General features: G+C 38.6%; 1 protein-coding gene across 1 annotated transcript; it reads left to right on the top strand.

Annotated features, from left to right (window-relative positions):
• Positions 1-211: 211 nt before the first annotated feature.
• LOC307065644 (protein lin-52 homolog) lies at positions 212-670 on the top strand (the record flags this gene model as incomplete). The annotated part of the gene is made up of 2 exons (XM_079722534.1): positions 212-504; positions 619-670. 2 exons carry the CDS (start codon positions 212-214, stop codon positions 668-670), a joined length of 345 nt encoding a protein of 114 aa, XP_079578660.1.
• Between the last annotated feature and the right edge of the window lie 20,025 nt (positions 671-20,695).

The following is a 20,695-nucleotide window of genomic DNA, read 5'->3' as shown; positions in this document are numbered from 1 at the left end:
CGTGCCTAGAGCCCGTGCTCCGCAACAAGAGAAGCCACCCCATGAGAAGCCTGCGCACCGCACCAAAGCGTAGCCCCCGCTCTCCGCAACTAGAGACAGTCCGCGTGCAGCAACAAAGACCCAACGCAGCCAAAAATAAATAAAATTAAATTTAGAAAAATAAATTAATTTGTGTGTATGTGTGTGTAATTTTTAAGAAGTAAGTTTTGAGATGGGTTGGAAGATGGCGTCTCCCACAGACGGGGCAGATCTGGAAGCATCTTTACTAAGTTTGGAAAAACTTGACAGAGCTTCACCAGATCTTTGGCCAGAGCAATTACCAGGTGTTGCTGAATTTTCAGCTTCCTTCAAAAGTCTTATTACTAGCTCTCCACACAAATGGATGGCTGAAATAGAACGTGACGATATCGACATGTTGAAAGAACTGGGGAGCCTCACCGCAGCTAATTTGATGGAGAAGGTACGAGGCCTTCAGAACCTGGCCTATCAGTTGGGGCTGAATGAGTATGCAGAAACAGAGGCCTAAAGATATTAGGTGACTTACTTAAGGACAGCCACACAGCTCATTAGTGACAGAACCAGGAATCTGAATCATGTCTCATGAAGAGGGAAAGCCAGAGAGATGACATGGGGGAAATTCCTCAACATTCTAGAGAAGCCCAAGAAGTAGCAGCTGCTTGTGGACAGGATGCCCTGGGGACTGGAACCGTGTTTCCCTCCCAGTGCAGTTCTGATGACGCGCACCACACTGCTTCCTGCCCAGAGGCCGGAGGGTGCGCCTCCAGGACTGACCCTCTCCCCTGTTCCTGGTACTCTGCACTTCTGAGGGCATTCGGCGCCAAGAGAAGAATCTGCTCTACCCAAGGATCAGTGGTGCAGTTATTCATTCAGCTTCTAGACTGTGACCGTCTCAGCCTCAGATGTTGGTAACACCAGAAGGTATATCATTCTTTTTTTTTTTTTTTTTTGCAGTACGCGGGCCTCTCACCGCTGTGGCCTCTCCAGTTGCGGAGCACAGGCCCCGGACGCGCAGACTCAGCGGCCATGGCTCACGGGCCCAGCTGCTCCGCGGCATGTGGGATCCTCCCGGACCGGGGCACGAACCCGTGTTCCCCGCATCGGCAGGCGGACCCCCAACCACTGCACCACCAGGGAAGCCCAGGTATATCATTCTTAAAGGTCAAAGTCCTGCTTTCTCGTTTCTGGAAATGATTCTGGAGCTCCAGCATCTTACAGTTGATTTGATTCAGTGATAGCAAAGTCAGTTGAGACGTGTTGATGGGACAAGTTCTTTTGAATTGTACTTGATCTCTTAGGAGGTGTTTATGATGCAAGGAGACCAGAGACCAATTAGATTCTGGACCAGACCATGCAGCTTGGCCTGCAAGCTCACCACTGTATACTAGGTTCCAGGAATCCCCAGCTGGAGAAATGCTTTTAAAATTCTACATCTCTCAAGAGAGTCCCATCCCCCAGTGCCTTCCATTCCCCACCACCCAGCCCCCACCATCAGTCTGACTCCAGGGAAGGGGATCCTGTGAATCAGGCCCCTCCTGGGATTAGCTTGTACAGTGAAAGGCATATGTAGGGTTGCATTGGGTTCTAGACCTCCAGACCAACTTAAAGGTGACAGAAAGGACTTTTGAGTTCTAGTTAATCTGTTACAGATTCAAGCAAGAAAGTCAGTATGGCCTGAAAGATAGGAGAAGGGGACTGCTTGCAGGAGTTACCATTTGATTAAAAACTAGAAACTCTACTTGACCTTAAAGGAATGTTCTGTGGAATGGTGGCAATGTTTTGCCCCCCTTGTCCCACCTCACAGCACAGATTAGATATTCCACCCATGTGACAGAAACACACACACACACAAGAAAAAGAGAATTTCCTGACTTTACAACTCTTATGGTGCTCTTTGCCATTATCTGGCTCTATGTTAAAACCTGAAAATCTAGCCCATGGGTAAAATTGATTATACATGTTCTCCTTATTTTGTCTTATAAGCCAGCCCCCGGCTTCCGTTGTTTGTAGAAGTACATGGGGTTTCCTAAACTTTATGAAAAGAACATCCATGTGGCAGTAGTGTGTTGGTGTTTGGACACAAGGAATGTTGTGGTCAAGGTTTTGGTCCTGAGTGTCTGCTAGAGCACAAAACTATTCAGTTTAATAGCTGGTTCATTAACCTTTTTCTGACACTTCTGCCTTGTTTCCCATGCTAGAGTTAATGTTGGGTTTTTCTCTCATTTGCACCATTTGACCATCCATGCAATTTACCTATTGATAAGTGGAGTGGAATTTAACACAAGACATAAAGGAGAGTATGAGAAGGAAAACATTCTGCTTGGGTGCTATATAGAAGGTTAGGATATAGAGGCTTTGATTTTAAGTAAAGCTTATTATTGACATTCCTTTATCTTAAATGCGGTTAAAGAGTGTGAAAGATGGGGAGAGAGAGAGAAAGGGGGTGTGCAAAAACTAGTGCCATAATGTCAAATTCTAACTTTGCTCTGTTTTTGAGAGTTGATGATGTCAGGCACTTCTAAGTGCTTGGGGAAATTGAGAAACATATGGAGAACGTTGGGATATCTCCCCCAAACCAACTCCAGTCTGTAAACTGAAGCTATGTAGTTGGTTTTATGGTCTGCTTTGGCCTCTTCCTTTTACTGTCATCTTATTCACCAGCACTTAATGTAAGTAGATGGTTTAGAATTGTGATATTTATTGGTTTTGTATTTGCCGTCCTTAGAGATGTTAATGATGTATTTTTATATTGATAATATAAATTTATGTACAGTGTGTGCATGTATGTATTTCAGTGTGTTAGAGGACTGTACTTTGTATATGGTGGTGTCTATGTCATCATAATAAATATTTCCCTTTTTTTTAAAAAAAAAGAAGTACGTTTTGAGTCTTAGGTTTCATGTTTATGCCATTCCTTTCCATATCTGTACAAAGATTTGTAAAGAAACACACTGAAAATAGATCAAGAACCTTGTTTATGGTACAACTATTTTCCTGATGGAAGTCAGAAAACTATAAAATGAGACAGTTCATTGCAGTATATATATTATTTCAGAGCAAGATGAGGAAACATAATGTTAAAACCATGCACTAGAAATGCTATTTCTGTATAAAAATAATGAAATGTCAGGATCAAAAGGAATCCCATAAATCACTATTATTCACTTCTGTTTCTTATTTTATTACATGAAATGCATGCAGCTATGGCTCTGAGACCTCTTCTCCTATTAAACCAACAATCGACTAAATTGACACAATTCCACACTTTCATTTTTTTTAAAAAGCCATCCTATCCAGATTACATGATTTAGTTGTATCCATTATTTGACCTTTTCTTACCTCACATTTCTTGTTTATAGTGTCAAGCTTTGAAAGCTGGCTTGATTTATAAAAATATTTTCCTTATGGCAAACAAAATAAAGCAAGACAATTCCCACAGAGCACTTTATTACATTTATATCTCATCTTGTTCCAAAAGATATTTGAGAGGACTTACAAAATGATGGTAGTAACATGACAATATTAAAAGAGATAAAAAGTCAGAGCCAAAGAAAATAAGAATAACAAGAGGGAACACTTTATAATGTGATTTACCTAAAAGTGAAAGTGATTGACCACTGAGTCCCTATTATTTAAGATTATAAACAAAAGAACCAATTTCAGATGCATGTGCCTTACTGGTTTTACTCTACCAGGACATTTCTCTCTTCTTATGGCCCACTCTTACCTATTTCATAGAAAGTCTTTCTGGAAGGATGCTAGACTAGTAACAGTAAAACAATCATGGGTACTGTTTATTGAGCACTTTCTCTGTGTTAAACCCCAAATATCACTCATTAAATTTGGTCACAGTCAAAGCTGAATTCAATTCAACTAGTAGACATTTGTGCACTGTCATTTTATTTCCCCCCACACACATTTATTCCTTGTGTGCCCTGTGAGGAGTGTAAGTCCTTTGAAAGCAAGGACAAGATATTTTACATTTTTATATTGTTCACAATGCCAATTCCACTACCCGCCTCCACCCAAAAAAAACAAAAACAAAAACAAAAAACTTTGTTACAGACGCAGTCTGTGGGAAGAGCAGTCTTTGCCCATCTTTATCGTGTGTGTGTGTGTGTGAGTGTGTGTGTGTGTGTCCCCTATTCTAAACCTACTCATTAGGGGCCCTCAATTCCAACCCCTAAGCCTACAAATATATTTTTAAAACCTTGCAAGGAAAATCCAAAGAGGTTTTTATGGATGGAATTGAGTCCTTCCCAAAAGTCATATGTTGAAGTCTTAACCTCCCATTTCCTCAGACCTTATTTAGAATTAAGGTGTTTATAGAGGTAATTAAAATTAAAATAAGGTCATTTAAGGCGCTAATCTAAAATGACTGAGGCCCTGATAAGAAGAGGAAAATTGGACACAGACACAGAGACAAGACAATGTGAAGACACAGGGAGAAGACGGCCATCTACAAGCCAAGGGGAGAAGCCCGGAATGGATTCCTCCATCATGGCCCTCAGAAGGAACAAACACTGCTGACACCTCGATCTCTGGCTTTTAGCCTCCAGAACTGTGAGAAAATACATGTCCATTTAAGCCATCCATTTGTGCTACTCTGTTACAGCAGCCCTAGCAAACAAATACAGAAGTGTTTTTTTGTTTGGGTTTTTAAACTTGTGGAAGCTAGGTATTTTTGTAGAATGCCTGAACTCATTGAGGTAAGAATTGTACACATTTCACTCTTTATATTTATATATAGCAAACTATTAAGAAAATATACACAGTAGGGTACAATGTCAATATTTAGTTCCTACTCACTGATTAATGGGTGGTAATTTTTTTTTTTTTTTTTTTTTTTTGTGGTACACGGGCCTCTCACTGTTGTGGCCTCTCCCGTTGCAGAGCACAGGCTCCGGAAGCGCAGGCTCAGCGGCCATGGCTCACGGGCCCAGCCGCTCCGCGGCATGTGGGATCTTCCCGGACCGGGGCACGAACCTGTGTCCCCTGCATCGGCAGGCGGACTCTCAACCACTGTGCCACCAGGGAAGCCCAATGGGTGGTAATTTTTAAGCAGTGTTTACAAGAGAATAATATGTGTTCTGGTCCAGTATGAGGGTTACAACTTACATTATCATTATCATCAATAATGACATTTCATTGAGGTTTGACTCTGTGCCGAGTACAGTTCTAAGCACCTCATGTTAAATCATTTAATCCTGGCAATTATACTAGGAGAGAAAGGCTGCTATTAACTTCACACCTCACTGCTGTGCACAGCCAGGCCTTTCCTAATAACTATGGAAAGTTCTAGTCTTCCCTTTTGTATTTGCCTAAACTGTATTTTTTCAAGAACTAGTGTTTAGTAGCTAGTTTTCTCAGAAGACTTTCATTCTCTCTTATAAAATATATTCTGCAAAATGCTGGATGTTAACATTATAAGTTAATAGAAGTTTTTCATGAGAATGCAGCTCTACATTGTTCTGTGGATCACCTATTTTGGAATCGCCTTAACTATCATTTAAAATTCTGGTTTTAAATTCCAGACTCTAGTCCAGACCTAATAAATTAGTTTCTATATATAAGATCCTGAAAAATTTGCAAACAAATTTTGTGGATTATTACTCTACACATTCTGATTTGAGAACTGTGGCCTATTTTGAAAATGCCATCTGTGTTTTCAGTAAATATTAATTTAATTAATTGATTAATTCTTAGAGACCTTGCATATTTATCATTCTGGAAGAGCCTTTTAAAATGATAAAAGAATAAACATCAAGTTACAATAAAAATTTTAAAAATTAATGTAGCTTTGAAGCAGATTACATGCACACTGTTAGATAGACAAGGAAAGTAAGCATTAATACTCAACAAATGAGCCTGAAAACATCACTAATCCATCTGCTTTACATTAAATGTCTCATTAAGGAGGATAATTCTGGCATACAGTTACTGACCCTGTGGACCTTACCAATTATTTTATAGTACTGCAATCCAAGTTACAAGTTCAGAGCATGTATTGACAGTGAAATCTAATGGACCAGAACGAAGAAAAGAATTCATTATAAAAGATATATTATTCTCATTATTTCAGAAAAATTTCCATCAACTTAATTTCCTAGAAGTCAGTAGTTTTATAGGAAAGCCTAAATATTGCTAAGTTCCTGGTTGGATTGGTAACAGGAAGAGGCATGTTGTAGTAGCCAACCTTTTAAGATGTCCCCAGTGATCCTCACCTCCTGGCATTCATACCTTTGTCTAGTCTCCTCTGATACTGAATCAGGCTGACATGTCTAACCAATAAAATCTTGCAAAAAATGAGAGATTGGGACATATGAGGCTAGATCATAAAGGATTCTGGTTTTTTCCTCTTTTCTCTCATGGATCACCTACTCTGGAGGAAGCCTGTTGACATGTTGTAGGGATGCTTAAGTTCCTCATGGAAAGACCCATGTGGAGAAGAACTGAGGCTTCCTGCCAACAGCCAGCACCAACTTTCAACTCATGTGACTGAGCTCTCTTGGAAGCAAAACACTCAGCCCCAGTCAAGCTTTCAGATAACTGCAACCTCAGCTGCCATCTTGTTTGCAACCTCATGTGAGACCCCTCCAAACCAGAATATTTCAGGTTAGCTACTCCTGAATTCTTAACCCACAGAAGTTGTGTGATAATAGCAAATGTTTATTTTTTAGGATATTTTATTATATCACAAGAGATAATTAATACAGTTATAAATGCAATATCCCCAAGGATGTTTGGAAAATGCTGGAATAGCATTTCACACTATTTATCTATCCTTGCTTAGTCCTCCAAAACCAGGTTCCATGTTCACTTTTCCACCATTTTTTTCAGATAGCCCTTACTCAGTTCACTTTGCTTTCTTCTTTATCTTCCTATCTCTTATGCATGACCATTTCCCAGAGATCTACTTTTCATTCTCATTGGTTCATTCAACCCATAACATATCATCTTCTCTATGAGGATGGTTTTCAAATCTTTTTTCTGTAGCCCTCAGTGCTCCTTTTAGGTTACATATACAAATGGTTCTCAGACATTTCCACTTAAATGTTCAAAGTCAACATATCTGCAACTGGAATTTGTCTTCTTGTCTTTAAAATTGATTGTCTCCTTCTGCCTTCACATCTGTTAGTAGGGCTAGTCATCTCTCTTTTGACCAACCATCAAACTACTAATTCTCTACCTCTTCATTTATTTTTCTCTTGACTTCCATGTCCTATCTTAAATTCTGTGAATTTATGCTTCACAATATCTTTAAAATTGTCTGATTCTTTTCATTCCTATTACCTGACTCACTGCCAGATCCTTGTGAGCTTATCATTATAATAACCCCATGAGGTAATAATTGAAGTAATCAACCAATCTACTCTTCTTGACTCCAGCATTTCTTCACTTCCATCTGCCATGCATGTGACTGTCAAATTAATCTTTCTAGATACCACATCCATTCCTCTTCCATGCACAACTTGTGGATGGCAATTCCTTATCTTTAATTTACTTTCCAACCCCTTCTCTAATTACTGCATTACTTTAATACTTCTCAAATGAACTGAAATTTTATTACCATCCTAACATGCCAAACACAGTTCCTCCTCCATACACCTTGCCCAGTCCATTCCTTACTCACTAATGCCCTCCTGAGTCTCTGCATATTCATAACATCTAAATCCTTGTCATGCATCCCAACCCAGCTCAAGACTACATTTCTAATAGAATTTCCTGATGTCTGTTTCACAAAATGTTGCCAGCTTAAAATGTTCACAAAACATTGCACAATGAATAAAAAGTCAATATTAGTCTGGAATTAAAAGGAAATGAAACTATCTATAAAAGATCTCTGAACTACTATTACACTTGTTACTTGTTGCATTCATCTAGAAATAAATAACATATATCTTTATATTTTCCACCAATGAGAATGTAGCTCAATAGGAATCAGCTGAAATACAATGACCTTACTAGAAACCTCTGGAAATTCCATAATTCCATCTGGAATTATGAATGAAGGTGGGTGATTAATAAACCAGCTCTAACAAGATCATGCTAAGATAAGTGGGCCAGAGTAAATTGTTGTAATTTAAAATAGAAAGACTGTACTGCCTGCAGTTGTTTGTTTTTCTTGCCATTGTTCAATATTATAATGCTTAATTGATTAAGTTATATTTTCTATGCAATACTTTACTAGTAAGAGCAAGCACGGCTATCTTTCACTTAAAATTAAAATATTTTTACATGTCCCAAAATCTCTTAAATGCTAGCCCTAATGGCCAAGTCCACATAATGGTACTTCTCTAATTGCACCAACACAGAACATCTACCAAAGTCCAAGGAGCACCTCATAAAGTTGTTTGTGATTTGTCCAACCCAGAAGACCGACAGTAATATCATGGCAATTTTTCATGTTTATGAGTCTCTTCTCCCTCCTTAGTTTGCTTGCCCCTGGCAGTCAGAAAGCAAGTTCAATCATTCATTCAATAAATGTTTACTCAACATTGGTTCATGAGGATTCATTGGAAGATGTGAAGCTAAAATGTATGAAGTGTTCAGAGTTCTGAGTTGTAAGCAACAGAAACCAACCCTGGCCTATTTTAGGAGGAAAGAAAACAATATATTGAAAAGCCATTGGGTGACACACACAATCATGTGGAAGACTGGTGAACCAGGCACAGAGAATAGGCAGGAAGAAAAGGTGTAAAATTGACTGAGCAAGAACACTGATGCCCTACATCTGACCATGGGACACTGAAACTCTGGACTCTGGAGGCCACTCCTCACACTTGCCTGGGAGACTGGATGTTGCTGCCACTTGTTGCTTTGGATTCAAATTCTGTGACACATGTCTGATTGTGCTAGCCTGGGTTATGAGTGTGCACCCAGGGCAAGAGGCTGGCAAAACAGTGACAATTCTTTTCAGCTTCAATAGCAAGAGGCAAAACAAACCAAATGTAAGAGTGAGATCCAGATGCCAGACAACAAAAGTTACTATTTTCGAAAAGGGTATGCATCTACTACCATATATTTTGATCATTTTCACATTAGAAAGATCATCCTAACAGGAATGTTGAGAATAGATTACAGAAGCAAAATTAGAGTTTCAATTTGAAGCTGCATGCAAAACATTATGAAGCTAAGGGGAGAGGGAGGAAACAGCGGATTTGAGAGAAAATAAAGTGATTAATTTGACAGAACCTGGAGACTGAACCTGATAAGTAAAGGAGAGTTGTTGATAATTTCTGGCCTGGGGACCATGTGAATTAAAACAGAAAATTCAGGAATATCAGCAAATTTAAGGAAGATAATAAATATCAGTTGGGGGCATGTCAGGTATAAGGTGTATGTGGCAGTATGGCTCAGAGGCTGGACTGAGCTAGAACTGTCAGCTGAAACATCTACACACACACTGTGTCTCCATCCAGCTCGGTCTTTCACAATAGATTTTATATTAGCAAGAAATGAAACTTTGCTGTGCTAAACCACTAACATTTGGGGATTTATTATTTTAGTAGATCCGGTCCTGTCCTGGACTAATACAGTGATTTCCAAATATATACCTACATCATATAATGAAATATACTTTCATTTACCTTGTTTTCTTGTGTCTGTTAACCTGGAGGCCAGCCTGAGGAATGTCCTTCTGTTCATGCATGGGCAATCTAGAAATCTGAGTTTCTGCTCAGTGAGGCACATGAAATATACATGACATGGACCAGGGTGCCCACTCTGCCATGCCATCTATAAATCATGGAGCCTTGGATAAGTTAGAGAATATTTCTGAGTCTCCGTTTTCTCACCTGCAAAAAAGGAATGATAATTACAGCACTCAGGATTGTTGTGAGAATTAAACTAGATGAGATATCTATTATATGGTAGTTGGAAAAAAATATGGCCATAAATTTTCTTAGCAAGATGTGGAGTCTATTTCCCCAGCCCCTTGAAATATACCTGGTCTTATGATTCAGTTTGACCAATAGAATGTGGCAAAAGTAACATGACTGGCAAGTCTCAGTCGCAAGTGATCTTGTAGTTTCTGTTTTCACCCTCTTAGAAAATTGTCATCACCTTGTGAAGAAGCACAAGCTAATCTCCTGAGGACAAGAGATCACAGGGAGAAAGAGAGGTCCAGCCATTACAGTGTTCTGAGCCGAGGCTTCAGGTATGTGAATGAGCCCATTCAGGACCAGCCAACTCATCATCTCACTGCAACCAACTAAGTGACCCCAGGCAAGACCAGAAGAACCATTCAGTTGAAACCTGCCCAAACTACAGAATCATGAGCATGTAAATTATTGTTTTTAAAAATACTACATTTTATGATGCTTTATTATACAGCAATCGAGAACTGATATATTGTCCATAGAATATCCAGAGCAAAGTGTCCATTTGGGAGTTGGATATGAATCTAGAGCACATAAGAGAGATAATATGACCATGATCATGATGGTCAATGCCAGGGACTGCATGAGATCATCCAACATGAGGTCATATGGTTTTAGTTATGGGCAAAGGTGATAACATAAACCAACATTTAAGATATGAGTAGAGAAAAGAAATTAGTGAAGGAAATTATACAGGAGCAGCCAGTGCTGATTCAAGCAAATCCATTAGATACCACAACTAGGAAGTGACCTTGGTGGAAAAAATTTGTGTTTTTGAGTTGGTATAAAAACCAAGTGGAGGGCTTCCCTGGTGGGGCAGTGGTTGAGAGTCCACCTGCCGATGCAGGGGACACGGGTTTGTGCCCCGGTACGGGAAGGTCCCACATGCCGTGGAGCGGTTGGGCCCTTGAGCCATGGCCACTGAGCCTGAGTGTCCGGAGCCTGTGCTCCACAACGGGAGAGACCACAACAGTGAGAGGCCCGCGTTCCACAAAAAAAAAAAAAAAAAAAAAAAAAAAAAAAAAAAAAAAAAGTGGAGATGGGCTGAGACATCAATAGAAAGTAAAGAAGAAGAGAAACTAAATGAAGATATATTTTTGCAAATATTTTCTTATGGCTAAAAGATAGGGTAGATGTTGGAGTGTTTTTTTCCAAAGATAAAAAATGATACATGTATGTTTATAAAATGGCATGACATTTTAAAAAACATATTTAAATTATTCAAGGATTTCATTGAGATGTAAGGTCCCTAAGGAAAAAGTAGGGGAAGGGAATAGGAACAAGGGTGAAGAGACCAGCTTTTTTCAGGAAGAACAGCTGAATATCCTCTAACCCTGAATGAAGAATAGAAGGACAGGTATCAGAACGGCTGATTCCTGGGAATGCTGCCAGGGTCTAGGAGGAGGGGGATAGGAGACACAGTCTACTGTAAATTAAGTGCCAGGTGGCAGCAAGAAAGAGAAATAATTTCTGCCTAAGGTCCTCCATTTTCTCTGTAAAGTTAGGGATCATGTACCTTCCAAAAGTGGGGATACATGAAGTGCTAAAAGACCCAAGGAGAGTGGCAAAGATTTGAATAAAGAATGGGAGACAGTGTCTATGGTAATTTAAATGTGGCCATAAATTCTTGACAGTTCTTTTTTTTTTTTAATTTTATTTATTTGGTTGGTTGCACCAGGTTTTAGTTGCAGCAGGCAGGCTCCTTAGTTGTGGCATGCGAACTCTTAGTTGTGGTATGCATGTGGGATAGTTCCCTCACCAGGGATTGAACTCAGGTCTCCTGCATTGGGAGCTTAGAGTCTTAACCACTGAGCCACCAAGGAAGTCCCTCTTGGTAGTTCTTAGCAAGAGCTGGAGTCAGCTTCCCCAATCGTTGAAATCCAGTTAGTCTTAGGACTTGTTTTGACCTATAGAATGTGGCTGAGATAAATGTGACTGGCAAGTCTAAGAGAGCTGGGTTCAAATGCTGGCTCTGCCAACGTTTTACTTGTGTGACCAATGGGAAGTGTATTTGTTCATTTATTCAGCACCTATTTGTTGGATCACAGACTCTCATACGTGCCAGGTAGTATGCAAAGTATTAGATATATAGCAGTGAAAGAGAAAAAGGTAGCAATAGAATCACTACCTGCTATGGTCTGAATGTTTATGTCCCCTCCAAATCCACTGCCCCATGTGAAATCCTAATGCCCAATGTGATGGCATTAGGAGGTGGGGCCTCTGGGAGATTCTTAGGTCATGAGGGTGGAGCGCTCATGAATGGGATTAGTGCCCTTATGAAAGGCACCCCTCAGAGCTCCTTAGCCCCTTCCACCATGGGAAGACACAGAGAGAAATCAACAGTCTGCAACCCAGGAGGGGGCCTTCACCAGAACCCCACCGTGCTGGCACCCTGATCTTGGACTTCCAGCATCTAGAACTGTGAGAAATAGGTTTTTGTAGTTTATGAGCTACCAGTCTGTAGTATTTTGTTATAGCAGCCCGAACAGACTAAGACACTATCTTTATGGAATTTACAGTCCTTGGAAATTACTTACTTTGTGTCTCATTTGTCTTGTCTGAAAAATGTGTCTTTAAAAAGGTAGCGATTATACTGACAGTAGCTAACACTTGGTGACTGTTAAACTGTGTATGACACCACTCTCAGCCTTAATTGTATTATTTTATTCTATTCTCCCAACAGCACGAAGAGGTAGGTACTTTTGTTTTTCTCATTTTGTAGATGAGAAAACTGAAATCAAGAGGTTAAATAACTTATCCAAAGTCACACATGCAGTAAGTCGTGGAGCTAGATTTCAAATACAAGTAAAATGTCTCCAAAGTCTCTCTTCCTTCCTATAGGGAAGCTTTATGTAAACTGACCAATTAATGTTCATGAGGAAAGGAACAGAAGAACAAGGGGAAAATGAAAAACTCGCGAGAAAGACGTTGCCATGGAGCAGAAAAAATTGTGACCAAATATTTAACAGTGCATTGAAGAGGGAGGGGAAAAGCCTAATGAAGCAATCACCACTATGAAACAAGTACATAAGACAGAAATGCAGGAACTCGGAAGAGAGATGGTAAGATAACAGGAAGGGATGAATTATGAGCTAGAGGAGTTTAGGAATAAATTAGAAGAAAAAAGATAATCATAATCAGAATATAATCAGAAATAAATGTAAAATTTGAGGGGATTTAAGGGAAGTGAACACTGCTAAAAGTCCCATGTTGGATGCAGAAATACAAATTTAATGAATAAGCAAAATGAAACAGAAATAGTTATTCAAGAAAACTTTTCTGAAATACATGACTTTACACATATTGAAAACTGACCATTTCCCAGAGTAAATTTACTCAGAAAGATCCGTGCTGAGAAAGGCACTTATAAAGTCAATAATCTTTCAAAAGGAATAAAATATTTGGGGCTCACAGAGAAAAAGATTTTAGATTGGTTTCAGACTCTTCTACACCTTTCAACATCAGAACACAATGGAGGAACACCTACAAAATCTTCAAGTGACTTTAGCATTTTATAGCCAATCTAACTGCTTTTCAGTTGTAAGGACAACAGACAAATTGTCTCAAACATTCAAGCATTCAGGGAATATTGTTCCCATAAATCCTTATTAAGGAATCAACTAGAGGAAAGACTTTAGCCAACCACCGGCAGTGAGAATTGCAACTAAATAACTATAAAACTAAGACTAAAATAAATATAGGAAATAGAGTGACAGCTGGAAACATTCTAAGCTCTAACAAATTATTAAAGGTATAATGGAAAAAAGAGGAGTACAGGGGAGAAGAGGTTAGATACACAATAAGTGCCTTAGCCTGGGTTCCCTAGAAAGCAGAACCTGCAACAAAGGCCTTGTGCAAATATTTTGTTGGAGAGTGTGATCTAGAGAAAGGGGCGAGGGATAGAAGAGGAACAAAAGGAGGGAGAGTCAATACAGAAATGTGTTATGGAGTTATATATTGTTCCAGACCCCGCCAACTGACACAACGTCGTTCATTGAAAACTCTACATTTACCCTACTGATTTGGGGTGTCACATTTTTTATATGCTAAATCCTTTTATTTTAGACCTATTTCTGGTTTTTCTATTCAATTCCATTGATCTGTCATTCGATTCAGGTACTAGTACCATATTGTTTTTGTTATTGAATATTTAAAATATGCATTTGAATATGCAGAAGAACTAGTCCTCCTCACTACTCCTCCAGATTTTTCTTGACTATTCTTGTCTTTTATTTTTCCATTTGAACTTTAGTACCAGCCTGTCTGATTCCAAAATAAAAATGCTGTTGCTATTTTTATTGAATCACATCTTTATGATGTTGATTTTCTTCATCCAAGAAATGATACACCTGTCCATATGTATGTTTCAGTAGCATTTTAAAATCTTAAGTAGATCTTTGTATAAATCTCACTCTTATTCCTAAATGTTTTATTTTTCTTATTGAATAGAGTTTTTTCCTCCCTTTCATCAAATATATATAATTGATTTCTGTAGACTGTTTATTCACAACCTTACTAAGCAATCTTATTTTGATTGGTCTCCGAGTTTTTGTCATAGAATCTGACCTGCGTCTATATTGACTCTTAACTTTGATAGATTTAATGTATCTTGAAGTCAAGAGCTACAGCAATCCTTTGTGTTTGGTAAATGATGTTATTTGAACCCAGATCACATCTTCTATGAAAGCATTATTCCATCCTAGTTTAGGCATATAAAGTAATGTTATGATTGCTGTTGATTTGTTGGCTCTTTCAAAATTGAAAACAATATTCAGCTGTTATCTTTTATTATCATCAAGTAATCCATGGGTATCCTGGGAGCATATTTACTATAATTTAGAACTTTATCAGAAGAGGAAATATGTGGATTTCATCTTTAAAGAGTTTCAGTTATTCTGGGATATGTCTTCTCTCTTACCATGAAACATCCAGCTGACTTCCCACACGTGCCTCAAGCTATACCAAATCCTTCTTGAGCAGCAGGGATCAGAAGTACCAACTCTTTGGAACCAGGAATGTAAAGAATCAAGCAACTATCACTGATCAGAGCTAAGTACAGGTAGGTGAATTGATGCATGTATAAATCACAATAGTCAGAAACCAAGCAAATAGACAATAATCCAGGGGGTAGGGGCAGTATTTAATAGAGGATGACAAAAATCAGTGGCGGAAAGACTAGGCAGAAGCATCACGTATAATCATGAAAGATGAGAAACAAATTGTCCAACAAAAAGTAAGAGCAATCAATAAATGTGATGGGCCATTATGCAGCTGTTAAAATGACAATTCTGATAATTAGGTAGAAACATTGAAACATCTTTATAAAATGATTCTAAATGAATAACATATGTGACACTGACTACCTATTCAGTATTGTTATTTTTAAGAAAAAATCAACTACATATGGACAAAATTTGTAAGACAATATGAATAAATAAATATTAGAGAGTTAGCATTATGTTTAGATTAAGAAAATAAACTTTTCATTGGTTTGACAATAATTTTTAAACTCTATTACTAAGATATGAATTTAAGAGAATGGGCAAAGTGATAGCAACAAGACTAAGACAGGCATTTGCATCAATCAAGACATTTTATATGCTTCCTTTTATTATCATTAATAAGAGCTAATGTTTTTTATCATCTCCTGTATGCTAAGTTGGTAAAGCAAAAATCTGTTCTTAACCATGGTTAGTATCCTCTTTGCAAATATCACTCCTTGCACTCCAATAAGAAATGGATAAAATGAATATGCAGAGAATGAGAGAGAGACCAACATAAAGGCGTTTCATGCTATTCTCTCAAGGAAGATATGAAAGAAATATATGAGATGGCATCTGTTCTCAGGGCACTGATAATTTAGCTGATCGGGGAGGAGGAATGGATCAGAAATAATTGGCAGTAAAATACTCTGCTTTCTGTTGTCTCAAATTGCAATTACAGATTTAAAAAGAAAATAAATACATAAAAGCAACTCCACCAGTGTTGGGATTAAAGGTAGTGTTGGGATTTGTGGCAGAACAGTTCTCCAATTGTGCAGGACTGTTTCATGCATTGCAAAAAAGTTTACCCAGTATCTAGAACAGTGTTTCTCAAGTTTTATTTCATTATTCCTAAGAGGAATTCCTAAGAGGACTTTTTCAGACATTTGTCTTTATAAATCCACTGCTTGTTGCATACCTGGAACATATAGTCTGCACTTAATAAAGACTGTTTAAATGAATAAAGGCTGTATCTATTCAGGAAAAATTTAAGAGAATCTAGAAATTAAAGAAAGACTGAAAGTGTACATGGAATTGTCACAGGGGAAACATTTCTCCGTTGAGAAAATATTAAGAGGAAAGATTTCAATTGTATGTTGGGGAACACAGAGAAACCATATTGAGTATACAAAAAGACATCTGATTATGAAAATTCTTAAAAACAAATCTTGGGAGTTTGGACTAAAAGCTGAACGTGAAAAGAAAGAAACCATTATGGAAATTTACAGAGTAACATAATGAAAATTGTTTTTTAGGAAAATTGGCCTGGCAACAGTAAGAAAGATGAATCAGGAAGAGGAGAGAATGCAAGTATGTAGTTTCACTGGAAGACTGCCAGTAATGGATGTGCATTCAAGAGATGACAATTGTAATGGGGAAAAATGGAGAGACTGAGGTTCTTCCAAAGAGATCATGGCAGAACATTTTCTCACTAAGAGCCTTCAGTTGCAAGTAACTGAAACTAGCTTAAACAAGGAAAAATATTGACTCCCATTGCTGGCTGTCCAAAAGAAGTTCACCCAATCAGAGGGACTTAATCCAGTTTCCTTAGCTCCATTTCCTTGAGAGCCATTTGACTCAGCACTCGTCCACACAGTGGATTCATCCCCAAAGTGATATTAACATAATGACCTCCCTTCCAGATGTCACATCCACACATGAATATATACTGAGAAAAAGCAGGAGAAAAAAAAGATAATTGCTTCCGAAAGTTCTCCCAGAAGAGTAAGGAAGAATTTCCCCAGAATCCCCAACAAATCTTTCCTTGAATCTCAGGAAACTGAACTGGTTTATATGAGAATTGCTGAATCAATTGGGCAAGAGGAGGAGATTCTCCTTAGACCATTCTGGTGCATTCCTGGACTTGAGAGGGAATTCAACTTCTTCTGAGCCATGTAGGCTGCCTAGGAGAAGATTAGCTGATGGGTTAATCAAGTGGACAGTCAGATACTAGTGGATTACAAAAAAAAAAGAGCTTTCAGATCAAAAGAGTAGTAAATATAGTATAATCATGGAAGTTAAAAAAAAAAGAAAAAATTCAGGAAGAAAGTGTCAAATGGTCCAAAGAGATATGGAGGAGAGGGCTTATAAAGCCAAGCTTGGGGCTAGAAAGGAAAAAGAAGTATATGAGGAAGTCATTCGAATACTTTCAATACTCCTGAAAGATTTCCAAACAGTAGCAAAGGCTAAGTTCAAGTTCTCAGCATAAATCTATAATAGGTGAGGTAAGTTGGGTTCCTCTCTCAAGCCAATATCACTTCTGCACAGAAAACAACAACAACAGCAAAAGGTTGATTCCATCATTGAGAATGTGTTATTGGGTTTGGGAAAAAATAAAGTAGTGAGAGCATTTAGAGTCCTGATAAAGCAGTATTAAATAGTTGACCATGGAACTTAAAGTGGAAAGGGCATTGTAAGCCAAAGAGTGCCGACAGACAGATTTCCCTTGTTTATCAGGTGACACAGCCAGCGTTGGGTTCTGCTTAATTGGACTTGCAATATAACAGAGTAGACTTGCTAGCTTTCTGTTTTAGTTTGGGTTACCTTGAAAGCAGAGCTTGAATAAGGACTTGGGTCCAGGTAGTTTATTTCAGAGGCGAGTCTAGGAAGAAGAAAGAATCCAGGGAGTGAGACGGGGAAGTGATTAAAAACCCATAACATATATGTTACTGATTTCAACCAGCTTTAGCAGACAGTTCAGTGTAGTTAAATACACTGCTCAGGTGGTGCTATCTCTGGTTTTCTGCCCCAAATCTTTCTCTGAAGCCAAGCAACAGATACGGCCTAGAATCTAAGAGGTGTTGACAAGCCTGGGGCAACCCTCAGCCAGTGAGAGGTGGCACTGAGTCAGTCAGTGTCTGTTGTACCAGTTGGTTACCATTGTAGGCAACTGAGACTCCATCCATCTGGGGACATGAGGAGAAACTCTGTAGAAGGCCCTCAAGTGTCCCATCAGGTTGCATACTGGTGGAGAGTTGTCCCCAGCTGTTAACTCCTGCACAATCCCAGGATGCACCTACACTGGTGTTTCAGAGGTAGCCCTGAGGCAGAAAAGCAAAGATCCACAACCTCACGTGCTGGTAAGATGCTGGCACCACTGTCCACCACAGCTGCTCTGAAATTGGTCACCGAAGGAGCTGTGACATGGGCAACACACAGCTGCTACACCAGGGTTTCTCACCCACAGCACTAGTGACGTTTTAGACCAGATAATTCTTTGTTATGGGGGCTGCCCTGTGCATTGTAGGATGTTTAGCAGCATCCCTGGCCTTTCCTCCTCAGATACCAGTTGCCCCCTTCCCAGTTGTGACAATGAAAAATGTCTCTAGACATTGCCAAATGTCCCCAAGGAGGCAAAATCTCCTTCAGTGGAGAACCACTATGCAAAACTGATAACTTGGGCAAGTGTCTTCACTTCTCTAAATCTCAGTTTCTCATCTGTAAAATGAGGAAAATAGAGGACCAACCTAAGGGGTTTGGGGGAGGATTAAATGAGATGGAGAATATTAAGCACTGAACAGAGTACCTGCCACACAATACATGTTAATAATAACAACAATAATAATAATGTAGAAAACCTCTGTACTTTATAGTGGTGAATTTTTATGGCTAGAATTCAAGGTTTATTTTCCCCTTCTCTGATTAAAAATAATGATAATAAGGTACATATTCCTAATATCTGTTTCAGAAAATGGATCAAAGGCTGAGTTTCAATGTGAAAAAAATCAAAGTGAAAAAGGTCAACATCAATCACTTTTGATCTTCTTTCATTACCAAACACCAATTAATGCTCTTAAGTTAGACATGACCACGTGTCATTTGTTGTAGCTAAGTGAACGTGGGGTGTGAAGGAAATAAAAGAACTCAGTTTAAAAAGTGAATCGAAAATTAGAATATTCTATTCAACAATAATCTTGCAGTTTATACTTCAGTATTTTACAAAATGCAGATTTAAAATGTACATTTACTAAAACAAATTTTCCGAACATAGTGGGCAATCTCAGACTTAACGGTATGAATATTTTACGTTTGTTAGCATAACCTGAATACCAGCATGCAAACGCTGAAATGAATTTATGGAAATTGTTAATGATTCATTACATAGAATAATTAGATTTTTGTATGATCTGAGCAAATGCATTAACAAAAACAATTATGCACTGATACAATGAATAACCACTCCAAGGGAAAAAGCCATTAGTGTAATAAAGAGGACATTTTGCAGGGGCTCATTCTGTACTTTGACTCAATCCCAAACAGCTGTTGCCATCTGCCAGGAAGAGCCCTTGGCAGAGATATTTGACCAACCTCTGCCAAACCCTCCTCTGTTGAAAATGTCTATCCCCAAACTCTCAGAAGCTGAAGATCTTTGAGAAGTAGCAAATGAATACCTAGCGAGACTGGCTTATCTCATTCCTAAAGGATTGCAGGAGAAAAATAAAACAAGATAAGAATGAAAAGTATATTCTTGGGAAATTGCTTGTGGCTTCTGATTCTGCCTCCCTGAAATTTTTAGAGGGTGTGTGCTTTTACCCACAGTGGACTCGTTGTTCAAACTTATTGCATTGTATTGTAACTACTTTTTTTTCTTTTCGTTTATAGGTTATTACAAAATATTGAGTATAGTTCCCTGTGCTCTACAGTAGATCCTTTTTTATATATAGTAGTGTGTATTTGTTAATCCCAAACTCCTAATTTATCCCTCCTTCTCCCTTTCCCCTTTGGTAACCATAAGTTTGTTTTCTATGTCTCTGGGTCTATTTCTGTTTTGTATATAAGTTCCTTTGTATCATTTTTTAAGATTCCACATATAAGTGATATCATGATATTTTTTTCCTCTGAATTACTTCACATAGTATGATAATCTCTAGGTCCATCCATGTTGCTGCAAATGGCATTATTTTATTCTTTTTTATGGCTGAGTAGTGTTCCATTGTGTATATATACTACAGCTTTTTTATCCATTCCTCTGTCAGCAGACATTTAGGCTGCTTCCATGTCTTGGCTATTGCATACAGTGCTGCAATGAACACTGGGGTGCATGTATCTTTTCGAATTATGGTTTCCTCTGAATATATGCCCAGGAGTGGGATTACAGGTTAGCTCTATTTTTAGTTTTTTGTAGTCGTAGTTTTCTAGTAGTAATTTGTAACTATTTTTTTAATGTCTTCGAATTCTTCAAGTGCTGGCACCAAGAGATTGTCATTTTTGTATCCTCGAGACCAGGCACAGAGCCCTCGATAAATAATGAATGAGTGAATGAATGAATGAAAATATCAGTTGGTCCAGCTCACCATGACCAGTGAAACAGGCCCTAACATCAGTTAAGAACTTAAAATATCAAAGTGTTCACAGGGATATCTTTGTAAGTACTATACCTCAGAACCACTGAACCTTCCTATCACAGCTTAGCCTTCCTAGAATAGATACAGTCTGAGGCAGCAGGAAATGAGGCAATCATCTGTAGACACTGAATGCTCAGAGCCATGTGACACGGACCAGATCTACACTCCCCAAGAAAAGAAGTCAGGCAAT

Source organism: Hyperoodon ampullatus, assembly GCF_949752795.1.
Source record: "Hyperoodon ampullatus genome assembly, chromosome: 17".
Taxonomy (NCBI): Eukaryota; Metazoa; Chordata; class Mammalia; order Artiodactyla; family Ziphiidae; genus Hyperoodon; species Hyperoodon ampullatus.
The sequence above is the reverse complement of the archived record's forward strand: the minus strand, read 5'-3'. Positions and strand labels throughout refer to the sequence as shown.